The sequence below is a fragment of the Fusarium subglutinans genome (genome assembly GCF_013396075.1).
Source record: "Fusarium subglutinans strain NRRL 66333 chromosome Unknown NRRL66333_c0000007, whole genome shotgun sequence".
NCBI lineage: Eukaryota > Fungi > Ascomycota > Sordariomycetes > Hypocreales > Nectriaceae > Fusarium > Fusarium subglutinans.
The window spans coordinates 366924-382385 of NW_023502070.1; the positions used below are offsets into that span (position 1 = coordinate 366924).

General features: G+C 48.1%; 5 protein-coding genes across 5 annotated transcripts; 2 read left to right on the forward strand and 3 right to left on the reverse strand.

Annotated features, from left to right (window-relative positions):
- Nucleotides 1-395: 395 nt before the first annotated feature.
- FSUBG_1425 (aspartate aminotransferase) lies at nt 396-1651 on the reverse strand (the record flags this gene model as incomplete). Its single annotated transcript, XM_036679092.1, has 2 exons — nt 396-1121; nt 1172-1651. 2 exons carry the CDS (start codon nt 1649-1651, stop codon nt 396-398), a joined length of 1206 nt encoding a protein of 401 aa, XP_036543135.1.
- Nucleotides 1652-3262: 1611 nt separating this feature from the next.
- On the forward strand, nt 3263-6661 carry FSUBG_1426 (ATP-binding protein cassette subfamily G (WHITE) member 2; the record flags this gene model as incomplete). Its single annotated transcript, XM_036679093.1, has 4 exons — nt 3263-3417; nt 3479-3591; nt 3646-3936; nt 3996-6661. 4 exons carry the CDS (start codon nt 3263-3265, stop codon nt 6659-6661), a joined length of 3225 nt encoding a protein of 1074 aa, XP_036543136.1.
- A 317-nt stretch (nt 6662-6978) lies between these two features.
- FSUBG_1427 (uncharacterized protein) lies at nt 6979-7887 on the reverse strand (the record flags this gene model as incomplete). The annotated part of the gene is made up of 1 exon (XM_036679094.1): nt 6979-7887. One exon carries the CDS (start codon nt 7885-7887, stop codon nt 6979-6981), a length of 909 nt encoding a protein of 302 aa, XP_036543137.1.
- Nucleotides 7888-8223: 336 nt separating this feature from the next.
- FSUBG_1428 (nucleolar GTP-binding 2) lies at nt 8224-10425 on the forward strand (the record flags this gene model as incomplete). Its single annotated transcript, XM_036679095.1, has 2 exons — nt 8224-9063; nt 9409-10425. 2 exons carry the CDS (start codon nt 8224-8226, stop codon nt 10423-10425), a joined length of 1857 nt encoding a protein of 618 aa, XP_036543138.1.
- A 1205-nt stretch (nt 10426-11630) lies between these two features.
- Nucleotides 11631-12665, reverse strand: FSUBG_1429 (DUF218 domain protein; the record flags this gene model as incomplete). The annotated part of the gene is made up of 2 exons (XM_036679096.1): nt 11631-12343; nt 12413-12665. The coding sequence occupies 2 exons, from the start codon at nt 12663-12665 to the stop codon at nt 11631-11633; spliced, it is 966 nt and encodes a 321-aa protein (XP_036543139.1).
- Between the last annotated feature and the right edge of the window lie 2797 nt (nt 12666-15462).

Consider the following 15462-nt stretch of genomic DNA (forward strand, 5'->3'; position numbering starts at 1 on the left):
TATAATACAAGATCTGTACATGCTCGCAGGCTAAGAAGAGCTGCCAAGAAGTGATCATCGTCACTATCGAATTAGAGTGCAGGTTTGGAGACTGTACCTGGCAGATCAATTAACATTCTGAAAACAAAATGGTCGATCTGTCCGTCCAAATGGTTGGATTTGACCCTTGTCTCCTGTCGTGTAGCAATCAACACTTGCCTTCTCCCACTTTCCGTGTTGCCGTGCGAGTATTTGCACAACCCGTTGAACTGACCTACCAGCTGACGACGCCTTCTTGGCCAAGTTGAGTTGTAAATGCCGCTGATCCGTGCAACTCGGGGTCACTTTATCTAATGCTGTTCGATATGAACCAAATGCGAGATTCAGTGGAAGCAATTGTGTTACCTCTGGGCTACTTAGGTAGGCAACTGTAGTAAGTTGGCGTCAATGTAAGCACCCAATCGCTTCAACCCCTCGACTAGAACATGTGTCTCACAGACATACCCCATTCTTATATATCCCTTAAAGTCCTCGTCGTTCCCAAAGCATTTCGAACCTGCCACAAACAGGACATTGTTCTTGCTTAGCAGGTCCAAGCAGAAGTCAACATCGTTTATGGGTTGACCATTCTTGATGAAACGAACAAATGCTGTCGTCCCGGCCGTGGGCTCTACCCAGGAACATACGGCCTTATAGCGTCCGATAAACTCTTTGACCAGTTTCGCATTGTTCCTCGCCAGGCTCAAGTTGCGATCAACTAAAGAAGGGAGAACTGCTGGCGATAAGGCGTATCTCGCGACCTGGTCGTCAATCTGGGAAACACTGATTGTGGTGTAGTCTCGCGCGGCCATGATGGTTGAGATGATGGACTTGTCCTTGCTTGCAATCCAGCCGACCCGAATCCCAGCCAAAGCATATCCTTTGGACATGGATCCCGTCGTGATCGTTCTTTCATAACCTAAGGTCGTAGCAGACTTCGGTATGTCAATTTGACCAGAGGCCCCGCCATGAAAGAGTGGGCGATAGACTTCGTCAGATAACAGGATGATGCCTTTCTCCTTTGCTATTTGAGCAATGCGCCCCAGTTCGCTGTTATGGATAGGTGCACCGGTGGGATTGTTAGGATTGTTTATAATGATCATCTAGCACAACAGTAAGTAACCATTTCTTTGTACCGCTTGAAAATGTTCACCTTTGTGTTCTTTCGAATGAGTTTGATCAGCTCATCCACGTTGGGAACGAAGCTCTCTTCTTCCTTCAGCTTCCATAATGAGACTTCAGCTCCAATGCTTCGCGGGACCTCATATAGCTGCTGGTATGTCGGATAAACGCAAACTACGTGATCATTTGGCCCAACGAGGCTATACAGGGCCAGAAAGTTGGCACCGATCGCCCCTTGTGTAACAACAATATCTTCTGCAATAAGTTTTGTGTCTTCAGTGCTGCACTGGGCAGCTATTCTTTCTCTTAATGCGTTGGAGCCGGGGATAGGTCCGTATGTAAGTTTGAGGCTCGTATCAATGGGACCTTGTGCTCTGGGGTCTTTGCACATGCCGACCAAGTCGTCAATCGATACAGACGCAGCACACGTCTCAGCAACGTTCAGGACCCCAGGAGTTGTCTCATACTCGTCCATCCATTGTTCAACAGCGAAAGGTGCAATTCGAACCATTCTGATGAAGCCTTAGATGTGGTTAGATTCGTATGCCTGGCCGATTATGATTCTTGTCACAGTTATCGATGGCGGTATCGGCCTTTTAAATAGTACCTACTCCTTTTGAACTGATTCAATGCTGACTTCAAGGTTGGTGGACCTGATAAGCCCCACATTCATACGCCCTTCTGTCTCGAAGTGCCATTCAACGTCATAAACGCCTTTTACTTTGTCAAGTTGGGCAACCAACTATGGATTCCCTTATCTGGTAGGAAAATTGGCTATGAGCCACTGTCATAGGGGTCTATGAGTACCTCGGTGAGTCTATTGTGTGCAATAATGAGGTGGTGGCAGTGGTTGCTGGTCATGATGATAAGCTGCCTGAGAGCTTCCCCGCAAAGCTTGATCGAGAAGGACAGGGGTAAAATCTGGGGATGGCACCGCTAATAAAACCTCAAAGTACCTTAGCTTCCATCACATTTGGATACCAGGTTAAGTGTCATTGTAGGTCACCTTATGATCTTAGTGCAGTATCTTCTGGTATCTTAATTTGAGTTACTTAGAAGGTTTGTATGGCGAAAGTATCCGTGGATAGCGTTTCCCGGCAGTCATTATCATAGGTCATGGTGTGTAAGGTGTCATGAGACAGTTCGACAATCGCTATAACATTTCATGTTTCAACTCAACTATTGGCTGATATATATTTATAGTTGGGGCAATCGAGCACTGCATGTTACGTGGCCGTATCGATGTAACAGTATCAGCATGATTGTTGATGACATGTCATCTACGTTCTGTCTGCTGACATCAATCCCGTCTAAGGTGGAAGAGTAGTTTTGTGGCCTGGCGTAGTATTGCAACACTATTAGCATATTAATTGTGATCCGTGATACGGAATACGAATATTAATGTTTTTGCTGCTGTATGGTATCTAGTCTATAACAGAATGACTGAGAAAAGAAGAAGAAAAAAAGAAGCATAGGGTAGCGAGGTTTGTTGAGGGAGTACTCCGTAACCACAAGACGTGCTAAGCATTCATAATCTGGGAAATTTTAAGAGGGCGAGACCTTGGACTAACAGTAAGCAGTATATGTCGACATTTTCTGCCCAGTGCTGGTAGGTGGTGAATCATGGATGTCTACTGATGTATAGTCATGATTACAGTTGGAGATCAAGACAGTTAGACTTATCATCAGCTCCAGTTAGTGACGTCAGATCTATACCTGAATCGCAAATGCGTGTCAGCGCATGGAATACCCCCATGACACTGTATCTTCGGTCCATACGCGCATAGAAGGCTTGTCATCAGGGATATTCGATACGTGGGAAGACGAATATTTTCCATTGGCTGAATCCGGCTCAAGAAGTCAAGTTACCTAGTTGTCATGCCTTCCCGATAGCTTTATCGAGTCAAGGGACCCATATTTAGCGGCTATACCAGCCACTCATAATTTACCCTACGCCCAGCTGCACATCTCCAGTACCTGCCTAAATGGAACGCGGGGCGCCACTCTTCGGTGAAACAGCTTATCCCGGTCGCGCTCATAAGCGTCGGTTGTTCAACAAACCAGCCTCCAACATCAACATTGTTCTATCACCAGACTGCATCGTGTTCCCATCGCTGCAGTTATGGCTCCTTCTTCTCTGAGGAGCCTCCTACTGGGGGCCTTGGCTCTTTGGCCTGGTCCGGTCATGGCTTCCCCGAACTCAACTTACTCTCAGGCCGATCAACTACGAGCACAGCTAGCTCTCATGGGTGATCGCCCAGATGGCTGTCCTCCTTGGTGCGTCCATGCGATTCCTGATCCCCACGAAGTTACATTGCCCATACTGATATATTCATAGTTTCAATTGTCTTCTTCCTGCACACACGTGTGCTCAATACGCTGGCTGTAATGAGTTCAATGGAAAATGCGCCTGTCCTGAGGGATTTGGCGGTGATGATTGCCTCGAGCCACGTGCGACCTCCCCCTGTTATCATCAGATAAACCTCAACTGACTTTCTCCATTAGTGTGCGGCTCACTTCCCAAGGGAAAGGACCGCCCAATGCGATCTGGCACATCATGCGATTGCGACGAGGGCTGGGCTGGCATTAATTGCAACGTCTGTACTGACAATAAAGCTTGCAATGCACTTATGGAAACCGGCGAAGGCGGTGTCTGTTACCAGAATGGTGAGGTTGTGAACCACAACTATCAGATCTGTGATGTCACCAACGAGAAGATCACGTCTTTACTCGGCAAGCAGCGACCAGAAGTCACGTTCACATGTAAACAAGAGGACCAGACTTGCGATTTCCAATGTGTGTTCGGACCTTCCTCATTTGCGCACGCTGCTAACTTTGATGCGAAGTTTGGGTAGATGCTATCGAATCTTTCTACTGCCATCTCTCCGAATGCGATTCGAGCGCCGATTGGGAGCAAGAGAAGAACACAACTTCCTACAAATGCAATAAGATCAGCTGCAGTTGTATTCCTGATCGGATGCTTTGCGGAAAGGATGGATCCATCGATCTCACAGACTTCCTTGACCAATCTATTCAAGGTCCAGGACGATTCGAATGTACTCAGAAGCATGGCGGTACTCACGACTGTGCTTTCAGAGAACCCGAGATGGATGCCTTGATTCTAGCCCTGATTGGCGACTCCAGCATTCTTCTTAGTTGCCACGCTGGTGAATGTCTCTACGAGACAGAGGTTCCAGGATATAAGCGTCCCGTCAAGAAGATAAACACACCGCTTATTGCCGGCGTGATTGCGGGCTGCTCTCTCTTCTTGGTTGCTGTTATTATCTTGACATGGTATCTGTCGAGGCGTAAGTTAAGCTACGGAGCCATCCGCTTGGAGGACTCAGATGACGAGAGTACGAAACTGATGACCGACCACAAACCCGCTTCCCTCTACTTTGACGATGTTGCGTACACTTTAAATGGTAAACAGATTCTTACTGGAATCCGTGGTATTTGCAAGCCTGGAGAGGTCACCGCCATTATGGGTGCGTCTGGAGCAGGAAAGACAACATTCCTCGATATTCTCGCACGAAAGAACAAGCGTGGACAAGTTAATGGCAACTTTTACGTCAACGGCGAGAAGGTCAACGATAATGATTACAAGAATGTTGTTGGGTTTGTTGATCAGGAGGACACCATGCTCCCCACCCTTACCGTTCATGAGACCATTCTCAATAGTGCTCTACTTCGACTTCCTCGCGATATGGGCCGTGCTGCCAAAGAACAACGTGTGGTTGAGGTCGAAAAGGAACTAGGCATTCATCACATTCGTGATTCCCTGATCGGATCTGAGGAGGGTAAGGGGCGTGGTATCTCGGGCGGTGAGAAGCGACGTGTAGGAATTGCTTGCGAACTGGTCACCAGCCCTTCGATCCTGTTCCTCGATGAACCGACCAGTGGTCTTGATGCGTACAATGCGTACAATGTGGTTGAGTGTCTCGTCACTCTGGCGAAGACATACAAACGAACCGTCATTTTCACAATTCATCAACCTCGATCTAATATTGTGGCACTTTTTGACAGACTCGTGCTGCTAGCACAGGGGCGCACCGTTTACTCTGGTCCTTTCAACCAATGTCAAAGTTATTTCGACGAAATCGGCTACGAATGTCCTCCTGGTTTCAATATTGCTGATTATCTTGTTGACCTTACCATGCATGCTGGTAGCACTCAATCCATTGATAACGGTACTGTCGGCCTTGACAATAACAGTGTTGGGCCAAGCAGCACCCGTGCTATCAAATCTGTGGCAAGCATATCAGGCACTACTTCGGGAGACGACGACGCCAGCTCGAGTCGACCTCAGAACCGACGTAGAGACTCGGTCAAGGTTCGCCAGGATCGCGAGCTCTTCACACGCAGAAAGACGGTTGACACTGCAGCCTCCTCAGATGCTGGAGGTGAGGACAATGGTGCCTACCGCCTTCATCAAAACCCCGTCGACTCTACTCCCGCAACCCTCCTTGACGACCCTCATGACTTACCTCCAGCAGCAGCCACTGGCACGGACCTCGACATTATGACACGTGCATTCGTCCACTCGGAAATTGCTTCATCAACACATGATGAGATTCAGCATGCCATTCAAAACGCGCAAGATGCCAATGGCCCCAATGCAAATGGCTACACTGTTGACGGACCCAATGTTCATGTCAGTGCTGTTGGAAAGGGCTATGCTCGAGTTGGCTACTTCCGTCAGTTCATCATTCTGTCTCAGAGGACTTGGAAGAACTTGTATCGAAACCCGATGTTGATGCTTACCCATTTCGCCATCGCCATCGTGCTAGCTGTTTTTTCTGGATACCTTTTCTATGGTCTCACAGACGACATCCCCGGCTTCCAGAACCGACTTGGTCTCTTCTTCTTCCTGCTTGCTTTGTTCGGTTTCAGCACACTCACAAGTCTTAACGTATTCGCCACTGAACGACTTCTTTTTGTTCGCGAGCGTGCCAACGGCTACTATGCGCCAGCCACTTATTTTGCGGCCAAGGTACTGTTCGACATAATTCCTCTTCGAATCGTTCCCCCCATCCTCATGGGTTCCATAATATATCCTATGACTGGCTTGGTGGCAGACTCAACGCACTTTTTCAACTTTATATTGGTGCTGGTGCTCTTCAACATGGCTGCTGCGGCTGTTTGTCTCTTTATTGGAATTGTCTGCAAGGATGGTGGAGTCGCAAACTTGATTGGCAGCTTGGTCATGCTTTTCAGTCTTCTTTTCGCTGGCTTCCTCCTGAACCACGATGCCACTCCTAAGGGTGCCCTTTGGCTCCAGACGCTGTCGATCTTCCACTACGGCTTCGAGTCCCTTATTGTCAATGAGGTTCTTCAACTTACACTCGTGGACAGCAAGTATGGACTGGATATCACGGTGCCTGGTGCGGCCATCCTCAGCTCCTTTGGATTCAACAACAATGCCATGTGGCCTGACATCAGGAATTTGGGTATTTTTGCTGCTGTCTTTATCATCTTGTCTTACGCTGCTATGCATTTCTTGCTCGTCGAAAGACGATAAATCAGCATAGAGGGATTGGCCATTTTATAAGGCCTCAGAGTTGAAGGAACGATGCAAGTGTCATTGCTTGCGGTGATAATATACATAGGATGTGTCAGGCATTCGAGTCATACTGGGCGTTTGGTTGGATGGCGGCACGTTCTCGTTCTTTCATGGATTATTGTATCAAGTCTCACAATATATGTAGAATCGCATTTTAAAGAAAAATTTGAACGCACACATAAGTCCGTGGTAGGCCGCTTCAAGAAGACATGATATTTGTCATAGTTACAGTAATACATAAGTACAAGTTATTTTTACAACCCAAAAGGCATGATCTATTCCATCTTTCCACCAGTGAACTCTTCGGCAATTCTCTTCTGTCGCTTGACGGAGCGGTCGTACTCGGTTTCGTAAAAGTCCATAATCTTGGTGGATACTCCTGTTGTGGTTTCCAACATGTTGCCAATCGATGTTGGCTTGCCCCAGACGTCCCATGTGTTCTGGGCTGAACCATATCGGCCGATGTCGAAGCCTTGCTTGTGGAAGAAGTCTTGGGCAAATATGGTCTCGATCTCTTCCTTGAGCTCATTCTCATTGACAATGAAGTTGGATGCATTGATGTAGAGCTCCATCAACGCATCGCGGCGAGCCTCTCGCTTAGCTTCCTCAATGGCCTTGACTTTGACGCGGCTTTTTTTGGCACGATCGAAGCGTCCAGCGTCAGGGTATGTCTTAGTGTCCAAAACTGCCTTCAACACTGTGCTACGGGTGAGGCGATCGTCCTCTCGCTCTGGGGCTTTAACAGCCCGGTGGTTCTCGAGAAACTTGTGGCTCACACGCTCGTTCTGAACAGCATCACGACGGTTCCTTCGTACCCAAAGTTCCTTCAAACCAGTTTCCAGGTTCTGCCGACGGGAGTTGGCCATTGTTTGCTTCCATTCTTGCGTCTCGTTCTTGGGTTTTTGCTTGTGGGCCGGCTTAGGAACGGTTTGCTTGATGTAATCGGCTCGAATCTTGCGGTCACCCTCCATACGAGGGAAGATCTCTCGAGGTACGGGGAGGTGACCTCTGACCCGGGGAAGCTTCTTCTCTTCGGACTGGGGTGGTGCAGGCAAGCGGATATAGGAGGGAGACTCGGGAGGGACTTGTTCAAGAGCTTGAGCCGAAGTGGAAAAGGCTCTTGAGGCCGAAAGGAACTGACGAGCAGTCGCCCTCGGGCATGAAGTCGTGAGGCTAAAAGACATTTTTAGAAGAGCGTCGGCCAGGTCGAGCACTGAGGAGCTCGAGTTAGATCGCAATTGACGCCGTAACGCCGTCGTCGAATCGGCTTCTGCAGAATCAATCGCCAGACTGAGAAAATCGACGTCGGATCAAATTTGCGGATTATTTGGTTCCGCGCGTGAGACCCCTGGCATTTTACGCCCCGCCACCAACCACCGCAGGAAGTTAGTGGGGCCCTTTTCCTACTAAGAAAAAAAAAGTTCTGGAGGAATAAATTTCTGGATTGTTCATCCTCATCCTCTCTCTTTGTCTTTCTTTGTCGCCAGTATCCTCGACTAACTCCCGCCAATTTTTTCGCCATGGGTACTGGAAAGAAGGAGGCCACCCGGCGTGAGCGCCAGGGTAAAGGTGGTGATGGCCTCAACAATGTCAGAACTAAGGGAGAGAACTTCTATCGCGATGCGAAGAAGGTCAAGCACCTTAACATGTACAAGGAGGGCAAGGCGCAGAGAAATGCCGAGGGAAAGATTGTCAAAGCTGCCTCCTTTCAGTCGCGCGACGTTCCTAACGCCCGCATCGAGCCGAACCGCAAGTGGTTTACCAACACCCGAGTCGTCTCTCAAGATACCCTGAACGCCTTTCGTGAGGCTATGGATGAGAAGGCCCGCGACCCCTACCAAGTTCTTCTCAAGTCAAATAAGCTGCCCATGAGCCTTATCAGAGATGGAAAGGACACCGAGAACGGCATCAAGCAGCACAAGGCCAAGATGACCGTCGAGACCTCTCCCTTCGCCGAGGTCTTCGGTCCTAAGGCGCAACGCAAGCGAGTTAAGCTTGGTGTTAGCAGCCTGGATGACCTTGCTGGTGACACCGAGAAGAGCATGGATACCTATCGTGAGAGGCTGGAACAACAGAAGCTTCTCAGCGGCACATCAGGTGATCCAGAGACTCTTGGAGACACTGAAAAGCCTCTTACTATGTCGATTGAGCCTGTTTTCGATAAGGGTCAGAGCAAACGAATCTGGAACGAGCTTTACAAGGTTATCGATTCTTCAGATGTGGTTATCCACGTTCTCGATGCCCGAGACCCCGTTGGAACAAGATGTCTAAGCGTTGAGAAGTATCTCAAGGAAGAAGCCCCTCACAAGCACTTGATCTTTGTCCTGAACAAGTGTGACCTGGTCCCTACCAGTGTAGCAGTAAGTCTTTTCTTTCTCTATATATCTTCATGCCCCCCCCGCTATACCCCAATGTTCTTTGTCAGGATTTGTCCCTTTATGTACCATGGGACCTGTCTGTTATAACATTGGGAGAATAACCGCCAGTCTCGACTGTCGTCAACGTCTTGTTGTTCGGCTGATGTGTGCCGTTTTGGTTACCATCATGAGTCAGGCCAAGTGTCCGATTGAGTTGAAGTCTGCCTATGCCATTAACCAATTGCGGGGCATCGATTGCATACTTCTTAGTGATGACACAAACATCTTGCTGCTTGCAATTCATGTTCCTTTTCTTTATAACTTTGTTCGAATACTAATTCGATGTAGGCTGGATGGGTTCGAAGTCTCTCTAAAGAGTACCCTACTCTTGCTTTCCACGCTAGCATTACGAACTCCTTCGGAAAGGGTTCCCTCATTCAACTACTTCGACAATTCTCCTCCCTCCATTCTGATCGAAAACAGATCTCTGTTGGACTGATTGGTGGACCCAACACTGGAAAGTCCTCCATCATCAACACTCTCCTTAAGAAGAAGGTCTGCACTGTCGCTCCTATCCCAGGAGAGACTAAGGTCTGGCAATATGTCAGCCTGATGAAGCGGATTTACCTAATAGACTGTCCTGGAATTGTTCCTCCGTCAAGCACTGATTCACCCACCGACTTGGTCCTTCGAGGTGTCGTGCGCGTGGAGAAGGTTGAGCATCCGGAACAGTATATCCAGCCTCTGTTGAACCGGGTCAAGCAGCACCACATGGAGAAGACATACGAGCTCAAGGGATGGACAAACTCTACAGAATTTCTTGAGCTCCTGGCCCGCAAAGCTGGAAGACTTCTCCGTGGAGGTGAGCCTGATTTGGATGGTGTAGCAAAAATGATTCTCAATGATTTCATGCGAGGCAAGATTCCATGGTTTACACCAGCGCCAAAAACCGAGGGTGAAGCGAACGGCAAGGTTGGAAACCGTGAAGGTAGACTTGGAGAGATGCCTCGAAAGCGAAAGCAGGAAGAGACTGTTGAAGATGAAGATGCTTCTGCCGAAGCCCAGCTTCAACGAGAGGCTGAAGCCGCGGAGAAGGCCGAGCAAGAGAGCCCTGACGGTTCCGATGAAGAATCAGAGTTCGAAGGCTTCGGCAGTGACACTGAGGAGGCACGATCAAGAAAGCCTTCGTTTGGTGCTACTGTGGATGGTGAAGATAGTGATGGTGATAGCGCCGACGATGATGTGATATCTATCGGTGGTTCTGAAGCAGAGGATGACAAACAAGAGGAAGAGGCACCTGCAGCTAAGCAGAGTAAGGGAAAGAAGACAAAAGGCGGTCCTCCAAACAAGAAAAGGAGGACATGAGCGGCCTGGAGTCGATCAAGTTATCATAGTCTTTATCTTCATTCGAGGTACTTGCTTGCGCGTCCTCAACTAAACCCTTAATGATACCCACGTTAGTACTCGCACACCTTGAACTTCGGTCTTGCAGTGATAGGCATCTGTCTCAACTGAGATAAGCAGAATGGCTGTTACCTTTATCTCCAATGCCACTGAGCTATGTCTTGGCAGCTCTTACTATAAGTCCTTTGAGACGAACTACGGAGCACTTGTTCAAAGACTGAGCTAGGGCATATTATTTGGCAAAATAACATTCATACGTGATAATACATAAATCAAGATACGAGGCATAGAAAAGACTAAGAAGGCAAAAAGGTTGCCTCCACACAGGATTGAACTATGGACCTTTGCATTACAAGTGCAACGCTCTACCACTGAGCTATAAAGGCGTCTTGATAAATGGAAGTCAAGAATTAGAACACAAGAAGCCACAAACAGGCGGAGTTTCTAATTCTCGCAAAAGGATCAAAAGGATTCCCTCTACAAGTGCAATCTCCACCACTGAGCTACAAGGGCAATTACTACGAGGTAATCACTGTCCTCGAAAGTGTAGATGTCGAGCCAGCGTGCCTTGGAATACCCTCCCACCTCACTGACTTTTGGCTTACCTCTCTTACATACGTCTACGGTGATCTCATTGACGAGGATATTGTATCACTACACTTCGTAGACTAGGAGATGCATTGCAAATACTCTCTCGAAGAAACCTGATGCATTAGTCGCTCTTAACAATGAATGTCTGCGTAGATCTTGTTGCTCTTGTGCTGTACTGTAAACAGAGTAACAAATACATTAAGCCGATTTATGATATTGAAAACCTCTCGTTTATACCATATTATTGGTCCTGTGGCTCTGAATTGTGTTAGTGATGCTGTATATATGTACCCGTCGCCTAATCTATCCTCGAGACTCCAAATATGTACTGTTAAGTGGTGTAAAGACAATCTCGTCCCATCGAGGAACAGAAGCAAGGCAATGATGAACATTGAAATAGCATTCTTTTTCGTTTGAACCCGACGTTGAGAGTTGTTTCAGTTGAAATAGACATCTTAAGGCACAACATAGCACAACATAACGGTGTTGGTTCAAGCCTGGGTATGCGAAACTAGCCGAGACAATTTCTGGTATATGTGTTTGATCAACCTCACTCGACCTATACGTGCTCTTCGCTATCGCGTCTCCTGGCCAAGTGTGTCTCCAAGTATAATCCATGCATCCTCGACGTCTTGTGGTATATCAATATGGACGATCGAGCCTTTGCCTCGTGGCCCGTATCCATTCTCATTGTCTCTCATTCGTGGAATTTCGCCAACAAGTAGAGACATCAGTCGTTCCATACTCCAAAGACCCTCGTTTTGGTTCTTATCAAACTCAGCAATGTCATACCGCAAGTAAGAAGTGAGGCCGCCCGCTTGGTTCTGAGCTCTAGAGGCTCGAACCGACACCTTGGGCACGAAGGTTGGCCAGCCGGCAAACACAGGAGTACCACCCATCTTATCAGAGTAAACTTGCTCAAAGGCAGCAACCGTACGCCGACACATGGTGGGGTCTTGAGCGACGACAATAGAACATGGTGATGTGTATCCATGCTGGTCTAATACCTTTCTCGTGTACACTGCATTTAGTGCACAATTCGTTGAGGCATCCTCGATCAAAATAGTGAGCTTTTGTGCTGGGTGCTTTCCCGTGGTTATGGGGTTGTCATTTTCAACTTCGAAGTGGAAGAATTGCTCGACAATGGCCTGGAAGACCCGAGCCTCTGGTTGTCCCTGAACTTGGCTAGAAATGCCATTGTACTTGGGATGTCGAGCTACAGCATCATACAGCAATTGGGTCGAATGCCCGATGCCACCGGTGATGACCAGAACAACCGATTCATCTACTACAGAGGAATTAGTCGTTTGTAAGATCAGTAACGTTCATCTTCTCTGTCCCCGCCATGAAAACCTACCCAATGCCTCTACCAATTTCGTCACCGATGATACGACAGTATCTACAATTGATAAAATTGCAGAGCCGCACAAAACAACCACCGCCACAGAACTTGGGCTTGTCTTGACATTCAGCTGCTTCTTGGTCGCTGAAAAGCCGAAGAGGGTGCGTTGCAGATCTGCCAGAGTGCAGACTTGCTCGTGAGCAACAAATTCTGAGATGATGTTCGCAGCGCCAGCCACTTTTGAGGCTTTATCACGGGAGATATCCATTGATTTTGATCAAATATTTGCTGCTCAGAGTCGCGCGAGACAGTTGTAGACCTCAGTGACCAATATAGAGAGGTGTAAAGGTAACAGCGTGAGCAAATGTTGACGAAGCGGAGTATCCGGAAACGGAAAATCCGACTGGCGATGGTCACAATTGGCGGCGTGAAGTCTCCCCTTATTCTGATATCGAGGAAAACTTTAGCTGGGTGCCCAATCTAATAATGTTCACATAAATGAGTTTTGTGTCGTCTATACTCTAGTTGTTGCGCATATCATGTATCGCATCTTAAGTTGAAGTTCTCCCAAGCACACCGGTATATGATGCGCTGAGCCATAGGAACTCTTAGAATTCGGAAGGCTTGGACAGCGTGTATGGCTTCATTTGCGCCTCGGGTGTTCATCTACGTCTCAGAACAGTGTTCATAGAATACGATTGAGAGATACCGCCTCCTTTCTCTGTGTTCAGGTTGCTAAAAACACTCGCTTGTACCATCACACGTGGACGTTGCTAGTGAGTTTTGGTAATGTAATAAGTGAGGAACTATCTCGCTGATTTTGCCTGATGAAAATATAGTGGCGAGAGACTCGATGTGGACTTGTTTCATTGCGAAGGGACTTGAGACCTGGCCATCTCTTTTCGACTTTGGACCAAGTACCTTAGGTATTGATGAGTTCTTTGATCCATGAAGCCGCACAATTTCTCAGAATCTCTCTCCTCGCGGAACACGATAGATATAATTAGTACTCTTTAGTTGGTTGCGATTACGAGACATGGAGCAAAGCCTGACCAACGACCCAGAACCACCAAGAGCATCAAATGATTCTAAGAGCTTTGCAAGTTCATGAATCAAAAGGAGCCAGACTGCTATTTTCACTGTTGAAATAAGCGCTACCTAAATCTAACGGTAGCAGTGTCTTCGACTTCTTAACGAACATTATTGAACCTAGGAAAGAACCACTTACAGGAGTAGACTTCTTGTTATAGTCATGGCTCATGTGAATCTTATCCACAGCCCTCTTCTCGATCAACCTGAACTTCAATGTTGCATTACCCGGAAGAACAAGGCGTGCCAGAAAAGAAAATATCACCGTTGGGGTAAGGTTAGGCTGCGAGTTTGCTGGGCCTTACTGTGTGCCTTGCATCCATGCCTCGAATCCGGCTGCCACTGCGAGCTCAGGATCTCTGCCAGTGGCATCTATCACTCCACGCATCGTATGACGACGGAATAGCAGAACAAGGCTGGTAAACAATGTTACCCCACTGCGGACACATTGATCTTGTCGCCTCTCCCCGGACTCCTCTTCGTTTGTTCACCTTTCATCCTCTTGTTCTGGTTATGGGAATCGTGTCAAGAACATCAACAGCAACTCTAATTTCCTTCACATATCACCTATTAGCCACTGTATCCCTAAAGAAGCCTCACACGAGGTAGGCGAACTTTAAAATGAATTCCGTCTCCGCACCTGGAGAGCCTCAAGTGGTGCGCAACGGCCTACAATCGCCTCCTGTCAACACCTCGAAAGACATGGCAAGCCGCCTCGCATCCATACCACACGATGCCCATTTCAACTATGATGTTATGTCAACTGGATCGAATATGGTATGTATTCTGCAGCGGCAATGGCTTTTGCGAAAAGAGACACTGACCATACCTCTAGAAGTCGAGCGGAAACCTGATCGATGTAACTGAGGATTTGGCCAACATCGGAGACAATAATGCTTCTTAGGGTTCGTTCACCTACACGGCTATGGCGCTGCCTTGCACCGGAGTTGAACGCTAACACGTACCGATAGTAGGAGCATACAGCCCGTCCTCACAAGGTACTATCCAAGATTGCATCACCGTGGCTCCCCGTCCTCCTAAGACGCATATGGCGCGAGGGAGCTCATCCGCTGTTCTTCGGCGAGGTGAGGACGGCCCAAGGTACGATCTCACAACACTTGCGAATCCTATCCGACCAACTAGCCGACCTCATGTCCCTATGTTGAATCTGGAACAGGTTTATGACATCTTCAATGACACGCCTTGGGGAAATCAACAAAGCGACGCAGTAGGAAAGCAGGATCCCACCAAGAGTCGTCAAAACGACAAAACTACTCAGTCTAGAGCCTCGAAACAAGCAAAGAGAAAACCCCTTGGACCTCGAGCTGGTTCGGGAGTCTCCAAGACACCCCGCCTGCTCAAGCAACCTGCCACGCAACTCAAGCGATCTAAGAATCTTCAGGGGAGGAACCCAATCGATCTCGTTGCTAGAGGAGCCACCCCAACCCCAAGTAGCCCAAGCGACCCGGCCCCTTACTATGAAGTTGCTCGTGCTCCCAATCTCAGCAGACCTATTCCCGACTTTGACCCAGCTTTGATTTCTACTTGTCCAAAGCCGCTATCGCCTTCAGAGATGTTGGATGGAGAGAAATACTTCCTCCATCAGATGGCCACGGCTCGCCATCTGGCCTTCAACGGAGTTTCGGGCCCATACCAGATTGGACACTGCTTGTGTGATGTCCATAAGGCAACCGGGAATCTAGTCAAATTTGCACGTGCCTGCACCGCTCCAAATGGCGAAAGATTTTGGCGTCATCTCATGACAAATGCGTCTATAAAGGCTCACGATGGGTCCAGAATGGCAGGCAAGCCTGTTGCGCTCTCAAACGGAGCCCTGATTTGGATGGCAGATGAGAAGGGTAAGGCTATAGCTCCCGAATGGACATTCAGCGAGCCCCAGTTCTTGCCTGGATCCTCGGACGATCAAGAAATGGGAGGATATCCGAAGCAAGCTCAGCAGGAGACCAACCCAATCC